We start from the raw sequence: 22334 nt of genomic DNA, 5'->3' as shown, positions 1-22334 counted from the left end.
TCCACGGTTAAAGGTTTGGTTACAAGTCACCCCACCCCCCCACAAGCTTGGACTTAGTCTGTCTCATTCAGGCGACGTTACTCTTGCCCCTATTGGGTCACTCATGAAAGTTTTTTTTTTCCTTTTTGAATCGCCCTTCGTCTGTCTCCTCACCTGAAACCAATTTGCCAAGGGAGGCCCTATCAGGAGCTGATGCTCCAGACAACACAGCTCCCAGGATCACTGGAGATCACAAACCCTCCCACCACGATAAGGTGTCAATTCAGGGGGCTTGAAAAGCCTATGACCAGGTCCCCCGAGGTGTCGTGTGTGTGTGTGTGTGTGTGTGTGTGTTGGGGGCCTGCAAGAGTATAAATAAAGTATCAGGTCCAGTTCGATGTGATCTGGTCTCTATATGAGCAGTAGGAGCAGGAGCTCTGTCCACATTCTCTGCACGTCATCAGACCCGTTTCTGGTGGGTGTTAAGACTCTGCCAGGGCCGCCGCCTGTCAAAAGTCCTCTTCATGATTTTCAGGTACAGGACGCAAAGTTGGTTTTCAAGGTGCAGTTAAGGTAAGTTGAGGTCAAGTGTGAAGCAACTGAGATGATGATGGGCACCTCCAAATCTGAGACCATGGTCCTCTGTTGGAATAGAGTGGATTGTCCTATCTGGTTCGGAGGAGAGTTACTGCCAAGTATCTCAGAGTGCTGTTCACCAGTGGGGGTAAGATGGCGTGTGAGAACGACAGACTAGTGCTGCGTCTGAGCTCCTGTGGATGATTGTATTGGACCATTCTGGTGAAGAAAGACCTGAGCCAGAAGACAAGGGTTTCAGTTTACAAGTCAGTTTACGCTCCTATCCTCACCTATGGTCATTAGCTTTTGGTAGTGACTGAAAGAAGATTGAAGACAAGTGGTGAAAATGAGGTTCATCTGTAGGGTGTCTGGGCTTTCATGCAGGGACAAGGTGAAAAGCCTGAATGGTCTCTGATCAGAGCTTCTACTCCTTTGTATTTATTGGAGCCAGCTGAGGTGGTTTGAGCATTTCTAAAGGATGCCCCTGGCCATCTCTGTAGGGAGGAGTTAAAGGCATGTCCAAGTGGGAGGAGGCTCCAGACAAGCTGGGATTGCATCTCCCAGCTGTTGTGGAAGCCCCTCAGGATCCCAGAGGAAGCATTAGAGAGCTTAGCCAAATTTGCACGCACTTCGTAATGACGATCCCACTCGCTGTGTTCCCAGCTGGACACCGTGCTTTGTTCCACTGGCTGCTATGCATTGTGCGCTGGACGCTGCATACATAAAATAATTATTTCTGAATAATCATTTTCTCTTCGAGTTGGCTGTTGAAAACACCTCTAATCACTTCCGGACTCACAGTGGACTGTTCCAGCTGGAGCTTTTCTCGCACGCGCACTGAACGAGGTGGAGAAAGCATTTGGAGCTGTCTAAAAAGGTAATTATTTGTCATGTTTACATTGTAATGGCTTGGTAAAACATTTGCATGTTCATTACTCGCACTCACGCTGTGTTTTTGACTTGTTTGCGCAATGTTCACGTGAAGTTCACGTCATTAATGCGTGATGGAGATTTTGAACATTACAAAATTTACTCTCGTGCACAGCAGAGTGCGCGGATCAAAGTCGTGCAAATGTCAGGGGGTCTTAAGCAGCAGAAAATGAGTATTTTCATCTTTCTGACATATGGACGATTATGTACAACAGATGCTGCAAATATCTGCTGTCATATTATATTGACAGAACCATGCTGGTTCTTGGCCATTTTCATTCCCATTATATATTGGGACATACTGCACTCATGAATCAACACGATGCTGTCACAAAATCATCAAGACATGGACCAGATGCACCACAGATTATCACAATAAGACCTGACAGGTCAAGAAAGCTCTGGTTTGCAGTGGCGTTGTTCTCTGTGTCTGCAGACTCAGGTTGGACCAAATTTCACTGTGGTAACACTTCAGATGGGATGATCTAATGATCAGTGTCCAGAGGATGGATGAGATTCTTTGGTGGACCAAGTCCTTCTGATGCCATATATCACCCTGTGCCAACAAGAAGGTTTAAAGCTGAAAGTTCTTATGTCCTGTCTGTTGTTTCGGTCTCTCTGCAGTGAGTGATGATTTAGTGAGGGAGACTTCTTTGGTCACAGCTTAACCCACTGATTGTCAACTGACACACTGGAAACAAATCTGTGGGTAAGTGTAATTTTTATATCAGTCATACAAAATTCAGGGCTGCAAGCTGCTGGATTCTGGTTTCAGTATCCACAGTGATGCTGGATATTGGATTCCATGGAGGAAGACATGCGTCAAGATAGATGGTTACTTGAAAGATGTGGGGATGGACCACTTATCTGCTTGGGTGTTTGCCATCCAAGACCAAAGGTGGTTTTGTAGTTTTATGGATGCGACAAAGCACAGTACCAGTGCATTCTCCCAGACTTGACTTGTCGCCACCAACTCATCTAACTCAGCGGTTCACTTTGTGATCATTGCAAAAAACCTAATCCAAGCAAATAATTACAAACAATGCATATCAACCTGTCACCCACGACAACTTAACCAAATTATTTTCCAGAAGCAATATTAAGCATGTCTCTCAAGGTAAACAGAACATTTATTTTTTGTCATGACAACAGAGAACAACGTAACACATTGTAACAGTCCAGTGTACTGCTTGTCCTTAGAACTTAGAATTATTTGTTTAAACAAACAGAAGTGAACCTTAAGTTGCACAATGACAGCCCCTAGTGTAAAGAACACTACTGAAGCTGCCCCTCTTATAGTCCCAGTTTTCAACATTGAGGAATTTCAAAGTAACCATCCTTAGTGGAAACATCAAATAAATCTCAATCTTAGTCTCAGATTAGGAGTTTTTTCCTCCTGTAATTTAAAATGTTCCATTTAAATATGACCCAATACAATACTGAGGGTTTCAGGTGATACCCAGTACTGATCTGATATCATAGCTGCCTGGCAGTGGTTGGTAGCTCTGAAACATCGAGTGACTAAAGTAAGTGGCAGAAACTCAAGACCTCATTTGTGTGCATGTATGAAATTGCATATTTTTTTTAAAGGTCATTTTGTAAAACCAAAAATAAATAAAGTGATGCATTTTTTTCAGCATTTCCAGTCACTGTGGACGTGTGAACTTCGACACATTGTTGTAACCATTTCAAGTAGAATACCAGGCAAACAAAATACAAAAAACGTCCCAGTTGAGGTACGTATCGTAACATAAAACCATATGCAAAAATGTTCTCTCGTTAAGCAGAACAAGTGGGAAGTGGAAATTGAAAACATTTTGCCAAATTCTCACCACCCTCTTCTCAGAAGGGTACAACACCAATTGTTCAGCTACACCTGCTTGTATGTCAAAGGGTCAGTGAGCATGAGACTACAGCAGAAATTGGTGGCAGCTTGCAGCTCAGCAACTTGTATGGAAACTCTACACATGGATGTTTGATTTTAGAGGTATATCAGCTCCAGGCCCAGGGGTACATGATCCTCACCTACCTCCAGCAGTTGCCCTGGATACTGGGACTTGGAAAAAAAAAAAAATGCAGTTTCCAGTATGTCGGCTCAGAAATGAGACGACATGTTAGCTGGTGAGACAGACTGATTTTCACGTTACTGCTGTGCTTCTTTTTGCTTCTCGTTCCATGGATGTCATTTCCTAAAACAGAAATATCAAAATGTTATGATAAAGCCTCATTAAATTTCACACAGGTATCTGCAGGGGGTCTGCAACTTTTACATATAAATGTCACTTTCTTATGGAGTTTAAGAAGCAGAGTCCAAAATCATATCGTTTTGGTCAACTGGACAAAGTTGATGACTATTGTCCTCGTCTATGCTCTGTCACTTCAGACTGTGGGGTGGGGGACGCGGTCATGATTTGCTCATGATCTGGACTCATGTTATGCTTTGTCTCCTGTCTGTGTCCATGTCCCCTCTGTTTAACCCACTGCTTTGATTACCTGTTTATTGTGCTTTAGTCACTGGTTGATTTTATCTGTTATATTTTAGCCACGGGTGAGTTCCGTTCTAGTTTAGTCTCTGCCTTTAATTTTCTTATCGATCCCTTTTCAGTTTTTTCATTTGTTTCAGGTATTTTATTTTTATCACTGTTGGTTGTAGGTCGGGTTACGTTTACTTATCCTTTTTAGACTCTGTAAATGTCACTCACTCTCGTCTCCTGTCTTCCCTCATCTTTGATTCGTCTGACCCCGTCTCCTTTGTGAATGTCCTCCACACCTGTGTCTCAGTTCCCTAATCACCGCCTGTGTTATTTAAGTCTTCTGTGTTTTGTCTTTCTCTGCCAGTTCATTGAACTTTAGTGTCTTTGTTCCAGCTATTCATCATGGTCTTGTGTGCCAAGCCGTGTTTTTGACCTTGCTTTGGTTCTTCAGAATACGCTTTTGTCTCTGCCCTTGAACTTAGTCGCTCTGTGTGTTGTCGCTCTACTCATTTTTGGACCACACGTCTGCCTCACGATTGACAGTTATCTCTGTATTGCTGACTGTCAAACTGTGTACTGAACCTCTGCCTGATTTCTCGATAAAAGCATTTTTGATTACTTCAATTCCTGAGCCTGCGAGTCTGCATTTTGTGTCCACCTCCTGTTTGTGCCATGCCACCTCGCACCATGACAGATACAGAGTGTCCTGCATCTGCAATTGCAACTATTGGTCTAATGCATCATAGATGAGTGGTCTGCATATCCACCCGTCAGAGGATGATAATGCAATCTGCAATTTCACCTCTCAAAGACATTAAATCTAACACAGCATCTGACCCTAGACTGTTTTTATAGTCATTCATTAAGAATTTTATTCCCCCCCCCCCCACTTTTGCACACCCAAAGCTAAGAAATCAGTTTTACCTCATCACACTCCATAACATCACCTGCGCACGCGTGAAGGGGTGGAGATGCATGTGACGGGGGCTGGTCTGGACGTATGTAGTTAAAATACCTGCATCACAAACCGTCAATTAAAACAAGGGGGAAAAAAATGTATAATACAAAATATAATACAATATACCTTGGACAATGTTTGCATCTAAAGAACCGTATCTCAAATGCAGCTGCAACTGCAGCAGCAATCAGGGCAAATACCGTAAATAAAGCCCAACAAACAGTGCATGGCCCTGCAGAGAGACATGACAGGGGAGAGAAAAGGTTAACATGAATTACTCATTTATATCCAGTTGCCACATTACTAGCCACATCTGACTAAATTCAATCCTTATATAGTTTTAATAATAATAAAAAAAAACAATTATTATAGCTGCAAGCGGCGACTGTCTGAGTCCAAACATTGCTCATGAATTTCCACCCGAGCAAGTAATACTGCGTTTACACACAGGTAATACGTGTTATGATGAATGTCATATTTGCGCCATTCTTGGCACATTCCTGACATTCTTAATGTGACTTAACGCATCTGAATAAGTTTCTTAATAATGCGTGTTGGTGCGTGATATTCGTGATTTTCGTGGAGCATGTGTTTGGCTGTCAAAAATCTTCCACAAATGTCACGCACCACCCTCATTTCGCCTCATGTTGTGGAGGTTGCAACCGAGTGTGTAGATCAGTCTTGATTAATGGTGATCCTTAACAGAACGTGACAGCATTCTTCTCTGACATGCGCACAATTAAACCCTGCTGCACCGCATTCAGTTTCATTGCTGCAGTATGCTGAAGGAGGACAGTGACACCAAGTCGGCTAAAAGTTTCGTTCCAATGCTCCTCAGCACGCTTCTGCAGGTGTTCCACCTGCTGCATGTGCCTGATGTTTGGGAAAACGAGCGAGACAAGAGCCGCGTGGAGCCACACATCCGGCTCTCTCAGTCTCCTCCTGCCTGCGCCACTCCATGGCACAGAGCCCAACTAAGCATGCAGTCATAGTTCTTCTGTTGTGGATGTTGAGGAGCAAACTGGAGCGATCGGAATTGTTCAGCAACTGACGGTAGAATGGATATGGGGGTGTGTGTCAAGACAATTCGCCTCATTCACAATGTGACAGAATGTAACGATGTGCTGTTACACGCGATAACAAGCAACAGCGTGCAACAATGCGGAACATTATTCTTGACTTTGCGTAATGGTTCCTGATAATTCTCCAGCAACACGTGTCATTAATCGTAACAGGTTGCAGCAGTTCCTGAGGACACCTGATGCCTCTGCCTCAAATCATCACATTCGTGATCAGAGGCCAAGAATCTATACTTCATGATATTCGTGACTTGTCGTCGTTATGTGTAAATGCGGCGTAAGGGCCGTGGTAAATCTCCCCTGTCCTGTGTTACTCAGATGATGCGTCTGTTTTGTAATTTATGGATTTATAAGTAAAATTCTTTAAAGGACATTTCTCGCAGAATTCATAACAACTCAGACTTAGAGTTCATGTGATGATTCTGTGCACTTGTGTGACCCGTCTCGAAGCATACGCCAATCAGACAACTATTGAATACTTGTTTTTCCAAATGTTTCAGTGTTTATGTCACTCTGAGCAAACATCCCAGCACATGATGCAGAATGGAATATAGACAAACTGCTGCTAATGTAGGATTAACTGCAAAATTTAAATAAGTGTGATTTTGTGTCACGATGACTCGCTTTTAAAGTGATAATTGTGTTAATTTTGATGCAGTTACAGTAACAGCAGCTGCCGCTCATCACTGTGAAAAGAGACTTGTGCACATGCACGTTAATCAGTCATGAACACTCGCAGCCTGTTAAAAAAAACAAAAAAAACAAAAACAAAAAACACACACACTCTCCGCAAGAGACACAGCTAGGTGCACATTCATGAATGTCCACCATCAACGCAGTAACGGTGAAAGTGAAGTGAAGACGGGCTGTAGAAAGACACGTAGAAGGGTGCACAGGTGTGTGCCCATATACACACACGGACAAAACAGAGCAGCCAATAGAAAAAAAAATCTCACTCAAATAAAATCTTTAGAAGATTCCCTTGCATCAGTGAGAAGTTGGATGTTGAGTAACTTCCTACATATGTTCTTACCATCATTTCATTCTTATCAGAATTTAAACTCTGATAAGAATGAAATGATGGTTCTTGGTCCAGTGAGGCATTAGCATCAATTTGATCGGCTAGCGCTCAGCTTGGGTTTGTGTGTTATACATCATACGGACAAAGTGAGGGACCTTGGGGTAATTTTTGATCCTACGCTGTCTTTTGACCGCCACATCAGGGACATCACGAGGACTGCTTTCTTCCATCTGTGAAATATAGTGAAGATTCGTCCCATCCTGTCTAAGGCTGATGCTGAGACCATGCATTTGTTTCTTCTATTTTTGGGGTTACTGCAGTCCAGCATTAGGGGTCTCCAACTGGTTCAGAATGCTGCTGCCAGACTTGACACGAAGCAGAAAATTTGACCACATTACACCCATTCTGGCGTCTCTTCACTGCCAGTCCCTGTGAGATCAGATTTGAAGGTTCTCCTACTAGCCTATAAAATTGTTCAGGGACTGGCCCCTTCCTACCTAGCTGACTTAAAAAAACCCTACGTTCTGGCCCAGGCCATGTGCTCGCTTATTATGCTTTTTATTTCTTTCAACATTAATTATTTCTCTTATCCTTTTAATTGTGTTATTAATTGTACTTTTTAATCTTGTAATTCATTTTAATTTGTTTTAGGGTGTTTTATATGAAGCACCTTGGGGCGACGCTGTCGTGAGTTGGAGCTCTACAAATTGACTAAACTGAAAATTGAATTGAAAAAACGTAAACACACAATCATCAAATGTCCAAAGTGCACCAGACTCCCATAAACAAGTTCTGTGAGATGTATGTTTCCACAGACGAAACCCTAAATTAAAGCCGGCCAAAATACATTAGGAAAAAGAAAAAAAAAAACATCTGCACGCCTGCCAAGGATGTGACCTCCACGTTGTGCATGCGAAGGTTTCCATATCTGTGCCTCAGAGAGAGAAGACAAAATAAAAACAAAATATTTTGCCATCAAAACGCTACCACGTCTGTGTGACATAATTCATTTCCACAATTTGATTAATTTGTGCACAAGGTAAATAAGCAAAGGCACTTTATCATGGCGAAATGTTTACCTCTGAATAGTAAGTTGATAATCCTCCATGACACATACGTATACCTAACGACATTTTTGAAATGATCTCCATTTTAGCATATGGGAGGTTTTTCTCACTAGTAATCACCCTAAATGCTACACTGGCAGCAGCCATTGTTGCAGACGTCTCGCTCTTTTCTGAAATGAGATTTGCAGCACCGGTTGTTGGCTCCTACAGCTCAACGCTCTACGTGCCAAAAGCCATGACTACCCAGAGTGCACAAACTGTGTGTGTTACCACATTAGCCATTTCTGAATTTATTTAGCTTCAGCTACATTGCTTTTTATCATACTATTCTAAGCAACTGGGACAGTTTAAATGAAAAACAGAACAAAAACATCAAATATTTCGAGCAGTTTTGTGTGAATTGTGGCAGTTTTTGAACAGCTTTTGGGCTGGAAACCATGAGCTGCCTCTGGCAACACAGTGTTGTGGGGTCGTGGGCACTCTCGTGGGACACAGCTAATGAGAAATTATCTGTGAACATCTGACGTCATACCGACAACACTAAATAATTAACACCTATTGTTTATGACTGGGAATGATGGTGCAGATATTCAAAAACAATTCTGATGAAATCAAATTAAGAAAAAGTCCCATGACTGCTGTTGGGGTAAAAATTACTTTTTCCTGTGCACTTTTACTAAATTCACAGGCTCAGACACTCTGGATTATACGAAAGGAAAAGCAGATGGTAAGTTTATATGTTATAAAATGTTCAGTGGGAATGTATGCTGTGGAGTTGCAGCTAAAAACCAAAGGCTTCAAGGTCTGTTTAATGAGTCAGAATGGGATTAAATATCTCACTCTGTTATTCCATGTGTTCAAGTGCATGTGATTGAGTAGGCTTGTGGTTAAAAATTCTTCAAGACCGCATCTGCATTAAATTCTAACTGTGTCTACAGTACACTCCCTGACACGCCTAAACAATGTGGTAACGGTTTCAATCATCAGTATCTGCATTTGTACTGTAACTAAAGCCCCTTTCACACTGGGTCTGCTTCCTGTGCATTTCAAACTACTTACAAATGAGGATTGAAAAAGATTTGGAAAAAATGGATTTCATGCAACCACTGACTGTTCAGATTTGTAACATGGAATCAGATTCAAAATATACTATATTTTCTGGAGTGTAAGTCGGTTTATTATTTTCAAATTTGGAAGGCCTTGCAGCTTATACTCCAGTGTGACATATATATATATATATATATATATATATATGAAAAAAAATCATGCATTCATTACGAATAATAATACTGTTATTCCCTGATCTTTTGTGCCTCATCCCAATCAGAGTTTGGATTCAATCTATTCCTCAATTTAAAATTTATTTAGAGTTGGTGAGATTAAGAGGCCTGGCTTTCAGAACATGTATCACTCGCAGGAGAACATGTGATCTGAAACCAGAACAAAGACACAGAAAACTTTTTATAAAATATAATACAGGTGTGACGATGGACGGATCTAATTTCGCAGCTTCCTAACATAATTGGTCCCCGTGAGCAGAGAGTGAGATCCCTCCCTTGCTCTGATCCGCGGTAAAATGAGACTTCTTGTACAACCCCTGGCAAAAATTATGGAATCACCGGCCTCGGAGGATGTTCATTCTGTTTAATTTTGTAGAAAAAAAGCAGATCACAGACATGACACAAAACTAAAGTCATTTCAAATGGCAACTTTCTGGCTTTAAGAAACACTATAAGAAATCACCAAAAAAGATTGTGGTAGTAACAGTTACTTTTTTAGACCAAGCATAGGAAAAAAATATGGACTCACTCAATTCTGAGGAATAAATTATGGAATCACCCTGTAAATTTCCATCCCCAAAACTAACACCTGCATCAAATCAGATCTTCTCATTGACACTGACCCTATGTCATGAAACTGACCCTATGTGTCTTTTTGCAAGGAATGTTTTCACAGTTTTTGCTCTATGGCAAGATGCATTATCATCTTGAAAAATGATATCATCCCCAAACATCAGAAAAGTGTCCAAAATATCAACGTAAACTTGTGCATTTATTGATGATGTAATGACAGCCATCTCCCCAGTGCCTTTACCTGACATGCAGCCCCATATCATCAATGACTGTGGAAATTTACATGTTCTCTTCAGGCAGTCATCTTTATAAATCTCATTGGAACGGCACCAAACAAAAGTTCCAGCATCATCACCTTGCCCAATGCAGATTCGAGATTCATCACTGAATATGACTTTCATCCAGTCATCCACAGTCCACAATTGCTTTTCCTTAGCCCATTGTAACCTTGTTTTTTTCTGTTTAGGTGTTAATGATGGCTTTCGTTTAGCTTTTCTGTATGTAAATCCCATTTCCTTTAGGCGGTTTCTTACAGTTCGGTCACAGACGTTGACTCCAGTTTCCTCCCATTCGTTCCTCATTTGTTTTGTTGTGCATTTTCGATTTTTGAGACATATTAAGTTTTCTGTCTTGACGCTTTGATGTCTTCCTTGGTCTACCAGTATGTTTGCCTTTAACAACCTTCCCATGTTGTTTGTATTTGGTCCAGAGTTTAGACACAGCTGACTGTGAACAACCAACATCTTTTGCAACATTGCGTGATGATTTACCCTCTTTTAAGAGTTTGTTAATCCTCTCCTTTGTTTCAATTGACATCTCTTGTGTTGGAGCCATGATTCATGTCAGTCCACTTAGTGCAACAGCTCAAAAAGGTGTGATCACTCCTTTTTAGATGTAGACTAACAAGCAGATGTGATTTGATGCAGGTGTTAGTTTGGGGGATGAAAATTTACAGGGTGATTCCATAATTTATTCCTCAGAATTGAGTGAGTCCATATTTTTTTCCTCTGCTTGGTCTAAAAAAGTAACTGTTACTGACTGCCACAATCTTTTTTTCTTGATTTCTTATAGTGTGTTTTAAAGCCAGAAAGTTGCCATTTGAAATGACTTTAGTTTTGTGTCATGTCTGTGATCATCTTTTTTTCTACAAAATTAAACAACTGAATGAACATCCTCCGAGGCCGGTGATTCCATAATTTTTGCCAGGGGTTGTAATATGACCCTTCTTTTGTTCTCAGTGCAGAAACCAGTTCTACACAACCCAACTTACATGATTAACCCCCTAGTAAAGTAAAAATCTAATCCTTTAAATGAAATGATTATTTAATACTAAAACATAACAAAATAAAATATAAACTCACAAGTCTACTTTCCCAGAAATCAAAGCAACAACCAAAATAAACTAATAATTAGAGTCAATAATACAAGTATAGTACAAGAACGCACAAAACAAATCCCAGATTAATGCACTGATAATACAGAAAAAATGTATGATTTATACTCTGGAAAATAGGGTAAACAGAAATCAGATTTTTTACTGGCAGTCTGAAAACGACAACAGAGTACGTGAAAAAAGTCCATATCTGGGGCCTCATGTACAAAGTTTACGCATGCACAAAAATGTGGCGTATGTCCGTCTCCATGCTCACGTTCAGATGTATCAAAAGTGAAATAACCATAGAAATGTGCAGTGCACCAAGCCAAGTTCATGGCTGGCGTACATACGTTTCTACAGCTATTGGTCCACTATCAACACAGATATGATGCTGGAAAACTGTTAACAGTGTGAAAACAAGAAGTCATCAGAGTGATGCACACACCAGAGACACACTGGTGAACAATTAACATGTTTGCAGTTATGTGGGTGGATATAAAAGCATGCGCAAAGTGATGAAGAAAATGGCATTAACAATAGCTGTGCTAGTGTTGCTACAAGATCTTGCAAATCGTGCAATCTGACGTGAGCGTGTATCAGGGAACGCGAGGATTTACTTGCAAATGACGATAATTGGCTCATAAGCCAATTTAGTTTGCCAAGGCCACGGTTACTGGAGTTGTGTACAGAACTGGCAGCCCTAGACAGAAATACGGCGAGGAGCCAGGGGTTGTTTATGCCCACACAGGTGCTGACCACGCTGGGCTTCCTAGCAACAGGGGCATTCCAGCGGAAGCTGACCGAGTGGTGAGAAGTGTGCCAGTCAACCTTGGGCCAAGCCATGCCAGCTGTGTGGAATGCAATCATCTGAATGTCATCCAGGTACATCATATTCCCATACAATGCTGTTGCACAGGCTAACATTAAAGTGCAATTTGCAGTGAGAGTTGGTTTCCTAATGTAATTGGAGCTCTTGATTGCACACATATTGCTATAAAAGGTACCATCAGATAATGAATTTGTTTTTGTTAATAGGAAACATTTTAATTCCATTAATGTTCAAATCATGTGATGCACAAATGCATCCAGCATCACGGCTCGGTGGTCTGGTTCAACGCATGACTCAGTCACCCTGATTAACAGCATAATTGGGACAGCCCAGTGTCATGCTTTTTTTCATGCTCCCGTCACAAAATGAGTGTCATTTTCATGACACTTTTTTTTTTTTTAATTTTACTATTTCTAATCCTACACCTTCTCCTAACCCTAAGCATAATGTAACTGTCTCCCTTCCCCTTAATCATAAACCCCCGTCTGGCACAGTGTATGATGGGTGGGGTTTATTCGCGTAATTCATCCAAATGAAAACCAGTGCGGGCACATTTGGGCATGTGCACATTCAAATGTTTTTTGTTATTATTTTATTTCTTGATTGTGAAACTAGAGCTGCAGAACGTCTTAACAAGCCCCCGATTGTTTCCCTGTGTTCAGTATTTGTCAATAAATGCATGCTAATGTTGTGAAAGTCACACACTATTAGCTGCAGCGCACCTCTTTTTTTCAGTTTCAGTGTGTGCGCGCTGCACCCGTTTCTTGTTTATTCCTGTATCGCTACTTCATTTACTCCATTTCATTTACTCCACTTCATCTGTAGCTCACACTCTGTAAAATTCCATTTCTTACCTTTGTTCACATTGACTGATTGGACTGAGAGGGGAATCTCTAGGTCACAGGGCCTATTTAAATACATTTACATATTTAAATATGGGCATAGACAGCGCGGAGTTTGGTAAGTCTGCATGTGTGCTCAAATCTACGTTGATTGGGATGTACAAAAAGAATGTGCTTGGATCCATGTGTATGCACAATTTGATACGTCTGAATTTTTTTGTGCATACAACAGTTTCTAGATTTTAGCATACCCCATGTTTCACTAGGAAATCCATGGAAGACTTTATACATGACAGGGATGACAATCACCCGCTGATTGGCAGTTTCCCAATGTTTGGGATTCATTTAGGCACCTGTTTATCATTTCCAATCTGGTCAGAAAAAAACTGGAGGTGTGATTTGTTTGTGACAGTTCTCACATTAGCCACCAGGCATCACTGTTACTCAACAGCGTGGTGTGCATGAGGCTTATCGGTGAAGAAGAGGAGCTATGTTAAAGAGCTTAGCACCTCGTCCTGCAGTTTATTTGTGTTAATACAGCCAGTTAACGAAACAAACACTGGATAGTTCATGACAGGGCAGGGGGACCCTAAGCAGTAAAAACATTACTTTTCTTTTCCCGAAAAAAATCTCTTGTGCGAGATCCCGCATGCGAGAACTGCCTATTATGGAATGCATAATGGCAACAAGTGAAAAAAGTCTGAACAGTTTTTTTTTTTGTGAGGAAAATACACTGGAAAGGATAAAAAATGAAGATGGCAAGTGTGTCTGAGAAATTGGTAAAGATTGCAAAGAAAAGTTTGCATGGACGTGACTGGACAAAGTAATACCGCGGACAAGCGCCAGCCCTGATGTCAGACTGAATACCTACTCCTGATGTAAGTTCATGCTTATTTCAAAAAATGAACTAAGATGTGAAATGCCCACCAAGCAGTAAACGTCAAAGGGCTTTAACCCTCTGGGGACGACGCCATCGTATACAACGGCGAAGACCGAGCCTTATTAAATTATAAATAACTTCTGAATGATATGAGATAGAAACTTACTTTTTTTTGCCGAAAGTTAACTCCGAGGACTTTCGAGCCAGCCGTCAGCCATCTCTGTACTCCTCATAGAAGCTGTGTGATGACGTGCACAATGTGAGTATCCAATCGGAATTGGTTCACCGTCACATGGTTTTCCAAAATCCTATCATAGGGCAGATTTACCTCACGTGAAAAGCCAAAGATCATTTTCAGGAGTGATATGTTACTAGTTGGCACATTTGAATAGCCCTCTGGGTGCTCCAATGAGTACATACTATTAGTACATACTCAGTGTGCCCTGCGCCATTACGCACAGCAATCAGTGAAAGCAGGAGCACACGGAGAGCCTCTGATGACAATCTCACGTGCTCAAACAAAGAGTGTGTAACTATCAGGAATGCTCCATCAGTTTGCATGTGAATGTTACTGGATAACTCTGTTGCTTTCTCTGCGTAAACCCATAGACCATTTTGTACATATTGTTCAAAATGTGCATTTGTGTTTATTGTTTGAACCTTTTTGTTGTACAGTCTTTCACATGAGACCTCAAATTACCTTTATAAAGTGTCAAAACAGTTGTTTAGTATAGTTGCTGTGTGTTTTGAATAAATGTGTGTAGAAAACTATTTTTTGCTTTTTTTCCTTGCCTATTTTTGATTGTAAACATTTATTACACTTATAAAACACAACAAAAACATATACATTCTGAAAGCACAGGTTGTCCTGAAAAAAAGAGACATAAAACTTGATTGTGGGATGCAAGGAGAGCTGTTAACAGCAACAATAAAACATTTATGCCAGGCGAGTGAACTGTCCAAAAAATGCCCTCGGATCCAGAGGGTTAATGAAGCCCAACTGGAAGAAAAAAAAAGTTGCAGTTCCCTAACTGACCGCTTGAGGGTGGTTCAAAATGTGAGCAGATTCCCATTCAAGGCCATGTTAAAATGTCAAACTGGAGCTGCTGTGTCTATCATTTTGAGCCTTTTATTGCAAATACCTGGAATAATATGGGTTGTTGTGTAGTGAAATGTCTAAGCTGATCATCCAAGCTTCCCTGCTGCAATATTCACACTAAGTTAGCATACAACATTAAATAAGAGGACAAGCTAACAACGTTAGCACTTTTAGCAGCTATCAGTAGCTTCATCTGTTTGGAAATGTTAATGCATGATTACTGAGAAAATAAGTGGCTCATAACTTTTACTGCCCACACCAAAGCAAACTGTTATGAGAATCACAGTGCCTATAAAACTGTTCATGGGCTGGCACCTCCCTACTTAGCTGACCGAATTAAACCCTACATACCCGTCTTCTGTGGAATGATCTCCCTGCTTCAATAAAACAGACTCTGTAGAGACTTTCAAGTCCAGACTTAAGATGCACTTATTTTCCCTTTTGTATGGCTAGCATACTGGCATAGTACGTTACTATGCTTTTTACTCTTTTGAATTCATTTTATCAGGAAATGGAGCGTGTCGCAGCCTCAACTTTATCTAAATTCTGGGTCTTTTAGTGAAGCTTCCAGCTAGTGGCCAGCGATCACCTTAGTATTTTTTTTTCTTGTTGCTAAATGCTGATCAGTTATACTGTATTTGTTGTCTTTTTGATGCCTGATTTTTTATTTATTTTTTCCTTTTCTCTCTGTTAGGGTGTGGCTCCCGCTGGAGATGGCTGTGGTATCTGTTCCAGAAACCCTCCTGTCCTGTGCACCGGCAACATTTCCTGTATATTTGTTTTGTGAATTGTTTTGTAATTTGTGTCTGTAGCATGGCCCAAGCAGAGGGTCACCCCTTTGAGTCTGGTCTGCTTGAGGTTTTTTCCTCAGAGGGAGTTTTTCCCTTACCACTGTCACATGTGTGCTTGCTCTGGGGGTTAATAAGGTTAGACCTTACTTGTGTGAAGCGCCTTGAGGCAACTTTGTTGTGATTTGGTGCTATATAAATGAAAATAAATTGAAATTGAAAATTCTTCATAATTTTATAGATTTGTTGCGACGTAGCCAGAATCAGCACCCCCAACGCCACCAATAAGTCCATACCCAGATATCATATCGCTATTCTGGGAAAATCTATGGTTGACGTCATACACAGGCAATCTCTCATGCCCACACACATTCTGTGGGGAAGAGATACTGCCTCAAACTAGATAAGGGGTGTGTAAAGCAAGTGTTGCTCTCCATTTAAAGCAATAGGCACAGAAATATGTCATTTCTCAGACACCTAAAAATGCATGCTTTTAACATTCCTCACCTTATCATCTCTGAAGTATTTTTAACTACAGATTTTAGTGCCTTTTTTTTTTTTTTTTTTTTTTTTAAATACACTTGGCGACCTATACTGGCCTGCAGAAATGACCTATAAAGTGGTCTCTTTATTACCAACATTAAAACAGTGATTCAGCTGAGACCCCGGCCCACGTCGTTACACACTGAACATATGAAGTATGTGTTAACCGTGGATTAACGGCAAGTGTTATTTTGTGTCATGGTGACTTGATTTTAAAGTGACGGCTGTGCTAATTCTGATGCCGTTGTGGGTAAAAATGAGTAACAGTCTGTTTCCCAGACAGCCTGCAAAAACCAGAAAAAAAGAATGACAGCCCGCTGTAGCGCGCACACACACACGTTACAACCTCATTGTCCACATACACAAAGGCTCAGTACTTCAGACATGCACACACACAAATTTCCATCAACGTTGAGGACTTGAGCACAGTTGGTTGGAGGAGAGCAGACATGTCAGAGTCCACTCTGCCCAGCCTGTGCTCGTGCGGAGGAGCAGGTGCTGACCAGGGTCGCTGACCAGAATGAACTCTGATCAGTGTGTAGGATCAATGCATTTATCTAGAAACTGTTTTGAAATCAAATTTTTCTTGTCACCTTCTCACCAGCCAATGCGGACCATCTCTTGTTTAAAAAAAAAAAAAAAAAAGTTAAATTATAAAATCATCAGTTTTGCTCCTTTTCTCTTTGTACTTTTAATGGTTTTGGCTATTTTTTTTTTTTATTCAGAAGCACTGTTCATGCCACAATTTAATCCAACAATTAAGTATTTTAAACTTCCTTTCATTTTGGGTTACTAGCCGCTAGGCCGCTAACCCTGTAGTGGCATGGCGTACGTTGTAGTCATCATCCATTTATTGTGATATCTCAAAAACTTCTTTAACTTAACTTCTTTTCTAATTTAGCAAGGGAGTAATATGGGTCATTGACATATTTCACGTCAAAACATTCTGGTCACAGATTTCATTTCATTTCCCTCTTGTGGATAGTTGTTCGTGCATTTTGTTTCAGGGTTATATAAATAAATGCATTAAGTGACAGTCAGTTCTGTAAGTAACTTGACAGTAAATTTTTTTCATTTTGACTGTACACCACCACAGTGGTGTGAAATGAAACAAATCAGGGAGTGCTTGTGTTGCAGACTTTCAGCTTTAATTCAAGGTGTTTTTACAATATCAAATGAACAGTTTAGGAATTCTGATTTTTGCACAGTCACTCCATCTTCAGAGTCTCAAAGTAAATGTTGGACGACATTTACATCGTTCATTAGAGATAAAATCATTATGATGAATCTGTTTGCAGTAAGCAGCTCTTGAAGATTGAGTGACCGTACAAGGAGAAGACTGAGTGATGCCACCAAGACACCATTACCATCAGAGGTGGGTAATCCCGGCTTCAATGAGTAAATGTGAAATCCCCTGTTTTAGATGCACGGGTAGAAATGATACATGACAGGACTTGTACTCATTGAATCCAGGATTACCCACCTCCGATTACAGTTCTGATGGAGTTATTACAGTGACTGGTGAAATGGTGCATCATGCAACTTCTGTCTGTAGCATCCCCACGTACACAGCTTCAGTGTAAAGCCGCATTTTGGACAGATTTTCTGACAAAGTTTCCCAGAGGAACATGGGAAACTTGAGTCAAGCTTTGATCTGTTTTCTTGTATGAAAATCCTCTGTTCCACACCACCCTGAAGATGCATGATTGATTATTTAAAAAAAAAGACATTTTAACCCATAGTGACGGCATACTTGAAAAATTCCCTGTGACTGAAATGAGCTCAGAGTGGTTACCGTCTGATTCTCTCTGCTGCTAACAGCATATGGCTATGACATCAAAAAGTATCCAGATTCAAAAAGCAATAACTCAAAAGCAGTAAAAGCCATCATCTTGTAACTCACCAAATTAAAAGAATATGTAATGAGGATAAATTGATTGGTTGTTGGTGAACATTGACGCACCAGATCAATCGCAAAACCAACTGTGTGTTGCCTATGTAATATCCCATAGACGTGTCTGCCACCTGCTGGATAGTTAGTGGACACAGCAAAGGTTATGGAAAATTATGAACATCTGCGGTTTAATTTACAGTTTGTCTGCCTCACTGAACACACAGTGCGCCCTGTGTACTCATCTATGCACTCCGCCTTCACGTGAGTGTCAGCTGACAAGCTAGCAAACACAGGGAAAAACTTGATGCCCTTTAAATGAGCATATACAGGATTAAATATACAGTACAAAGGGGGAAAAAAACAGAATTAATGAAGGGATTGTCCCTGTGGTTGAGAATGAGGATCTTTTCATCTGTACTGCAAATTAGTGATGGCCAACTTGAAATAGGGGGCCGGACTGTTTTGAAATCTTTTTCAGCACCTGTGTTTTGACACATTTTTCAGCAGGCTATAAAAAGCAAGACATCACGTAATGTGCTAAATAGGGCTGTGTTGTATCAACTGTTTGAAACTGCTCGAGGCTGCAGTTGGCACACAGTCTGTACTTGCAGAAGCACATATTGCCCTGGTCCCACCAAATAATGAAGCATGAATAATGAGCCACACAGCATGTTTTTTTTTTCGCTACAAGAGGGTTTATTCAACTATCGTGGGAGAATAGTGGCTCCTAGACGCTTTATCTTCAGTTAATGAGGCTCATCTCTGAGCGTGGCGCTAATTTCAAGATGTTCAAAATTTAGCAACAGCGTGGGGCAGTTTGTGTACGAGTTACTGCGACGACTAATGAGGATTTTTTTATCGGCATCTGCGTGGTGCTTATGAGGCTACTAAAAGCCCATTATCCGTGTGCCTGGCAGCTACGCCGGACCTGAGAGGCTATTTTTGTAGCAGCTGCCCTCAGTCACACAATTCCAACTGCTCTGCGCTCTGGACACTGTATATAAAATAATTACTTTGTAGCAGATTATAATCATTTTCTGCCAAACCTTGGATGCTGAAAACACCTCTAATCACTTCTGGAATCACAGAGGACTGTTTCATCTGGATGCTTTTTTTCCCCTCTCTTTCCTGCTCCATGAGGAAACAAGTGTGGGAGGGATGGAGGGTTGGACCAAAAGTGCGTTCGTGCACCGATGTCGCACTACACGGCCCTGCATGGCTCATACGTGGCTGATACGAGCCATTTGAGGCTCTGACAGGTCGGTTGTGACTCACTAGAGGATGCTACGTGGCACATGCGGGGTAGAGGAAGGCACATAGAGGCACCTTCATAGTGGATACGTGATAGATGAAAACGTGCGTCATTCTTCGAATAATCACTACACACCCATGCATGGCTCATTATTCATGGCTTATTATTCGGTGGGGCCCAGGCTTATGCTGCTTGCTTACATGGTAGTACTAAATGGTAAACAGACTGAATTTATCATCACCTTACTGATTATGAAGGAAAATTGTGTTTGACTTATTTTCATTACATATTTGTATGCAATACTATGCACAAGATGTGAGTATGAGCAGTTATTACCAGGACATGCTGGTGGTATGACACGTATGCATGTGATGTTAGCTTTTGTCTGTCACGCTCTATCACAAGAACAAACTTTAAATAGCTGGATGCCAAAAAAACAAAATAAACAAAAACATGTTTGTTCTTTTTTGTCTTTTTTTTTTTTTTTTTTTTTTTTTTTTTTTTTAAACCGACTGTTCTCTCAGCTCCCATTTCAAAAAACCTGAACCCAACCTACACCCGGATCACTGAGTTTATTTATTTTTGCAACTGCACTTTCAATACCATTCTAGGTTTTCTGATTTTGTTTTTTGCTTTTTTTTTTTTTTATTGAAGTTTAACTTCGTTGTGAGGCAGATAGCACTCAGGGCATTGGGAGGCAAGCAAGTCGACAGGCAGCAGTCTGTGCGTTCTCGGGCAGCTCTGCAGTAGACGGGCAGTCTGTCACATCCACAGAAGCCTGTAATTCTTTCTGTCATGGGTGTCTTGGTGGCTTCCCTTACTAGTCTCCTTCCAGCATGGACACTCAAACTTTGAGAACTGCCTACCTGAAATAGATTACCATACAGTACCATACTATTTGTGTGAATTGGAAATGTTCATGTATCCATCCCCTGAGTGATTATTTATTCTTTATATTTAGAGTAAATTGCCCCCTTCCCTACTTTTTTGAATGTGTTGTAGACCTTAAAATCGGGGATAGATGAATATTAAGAAATGAAGTTGACCACAGAAAACACAAAATAGCTTTGGTTCAATACGGTCTGCAATGAAATAGAAGGCAAACTACGTAAATGCAAGGATCAAAGTTATTTTTTTTAATTTTTTATTTTTTCCCCCCATACTGTTCCAAATTTTTCAGATTTGGGGTTGTCAATACCAACTATGCTTTAGCCTAAAGATGTGTCTCTACAGCTGTTGCTGTGGAATAACAGGGCACTCCCCAGGCTAAATCTGACATGTCATCATTAAACAGTTGGTTTGGATGACGTTTTTCCACACAGGTGGTGTTTGTAACAGCTTCACAATATGCTCAGAACAAACTTACTACTTTCAGCTACATGACTCTGCTGGGCTGATAAGCAGGCTAAGAACAAATTATCTTCCAATCAAAACCACTTATTTTATACAACGTTTCTGGATTATCCTACCAGTTCCTTGCTTACCTGATTTGAAGTGAGCATAGATTTGTCCAAATTTGCTTCCATAAGGGTTGGAGGCCTCACAGAAGTAGAGGCCGTTGAGATCAGAAGCTATGTCCAAGAACGTCAGTGTTTGACCGTCAACTTGAACAGAGTCGGGCATCGGCTGCCCAGATCTGAAACAGAGAATAAAAGCACAAACGATGTTACAATCAAATGAAACCATGTACACAAAAACGGCAAATGGTTTGAGTTAATCCGATAAATGCTGTTATCCTGTGTCTGTGTTTGTCTGGGTTTTGTTAGGGTGGGAAGAGGGGCAGGGTGTGTGCATTACCCTGAGAGTTGTTTGTATTCACATCTTGTCCATTGTTTTGTTGTTTTTGTTCATCTTTTCACAGATGTTTCTTGTTCACAACTGCCACACCTGTCTTGTGCCGCCTCATCCATCTGCAGACTTTAGTCACCCACTGTTTTACAGTCACTTTGTGGATAAGCAAATAAATAATTTGATTTGACATGACTTAGAATGTTCTGCACCTGCATTTGTGTGCTTTTCCAAGACTGTTATTACATAATGACCTGACCGTGGTGAGACTAGCAGTTGTACATCTTGATCTTTCACAGACTGAAACTGTTCTAAGTCAGTTTAACACGACAGACTTTCACATTTAACTAAACTGACAAAATTTAGTTTCTATTGAAATCAGAGCTTTATAACGTCGGTTAATTTTTGAAATACGTTTCAAAATTACAGCTCATTTTAATGACGAGAACATATTTCCGGGGGGGGGGGGGGGATTCCATAATGTCTGCAGTGCACGTCCATGAGCTTTGGAAAATCGTAGCATGTACGTTGATGCCAGTGAGATGTCTTGTAAATCACTTCAGTGTTTTAAAATTTTTTAAGTGTTTATTTCTCACTAACTTTTATATAATATACAAGAAACAGGTTTATAAATAAATGCAGCCATTTTGGAGCATTTTCCACCATGTTGAATTAGCAGACGGGCCACTTGAATTTTCAATAAGTATATTTAAAAGTATGCCACATTATTTGTCTGATCATAAAGATTCCAAAAAGGTATAATTTAGACTATGACTGAATGGAGTTATGGGGTAAAAACAACAAAAATGGTGATAAGTCAATTTCAGTGTGTACAGGGGTCAAAAACTTAAAGTTGCTCCACTTATGGTCAAAAGTGATGCAAATTATTGGTTGAGCTAATGTGATTAATAAATCAAATAGTTTTGACTGTGTTGAATGTCTGGTATCCAAAGTAAAGGCCAAACAAGGTAGGCATCTGATAGAGATTTCTATATATTGTCAATATTATTATCAAATATTAATGTCTTTATCTTTACTTTGATGCCCTTATATTGATGCTGCCTTTCATTTTGTTTTGATTCTGTTCTCTGTTTTCCATACATACAC

The 22334-nt window shown here is 40.5% G+C and overlaps 1 protein-coding gene across 1 annotated transcript in view; it reads right to left on the bottom strand.

The window, feature by feature from the left end:
- Positions 1-644: 644 nt before the first annotated feature.
- Positions 645-22334, bottom strand: part of LOC117525346 (poliovirus receptor homolog) — a 50030-nt gene continuing 28340 nt past the window's right edge. The window contains exons 5-9 of the mRNA XM_034187182.1: positions 20924-21075; positions 5044-5149; positions 4884-4974; positions 846-871; positions 645-789 (exon numbers count right to left, since the gene is read on the bottom strand). Of these exons, the coding sequence (XP_034043073.1) occupies positions 645-789; positions 846-871; positions 4884-4974; positions 5044-5149; positions 20924-21075 (520 nt within the window). The remainder of the gene's footprint in view (positions 790-845; positions 872-4883; positions 4975-5043; positions 5150-20923; positions 21076-22334) is intronic.

This window comes from Thalassophryne amazonica, chromosome 14 (assembly GCF_902500255.1).
Source record: "Thalassophryne amazonica chromosome 14, fThaAma1.1, whole genome shotgun sequence".
In the NCBI taxonomy this organism is placed as follows: Eukaryota; Metazoa; Chordata; class Actinopteri; order Batrachoidiformes; family Batrachoididae; genus Thalassophryne; species Thalassophryne amazonica.
Note: the sequence above shows the minus strand (reverse complement) of the source record. Positions and strands in the feature narration are given on the sequence as shown.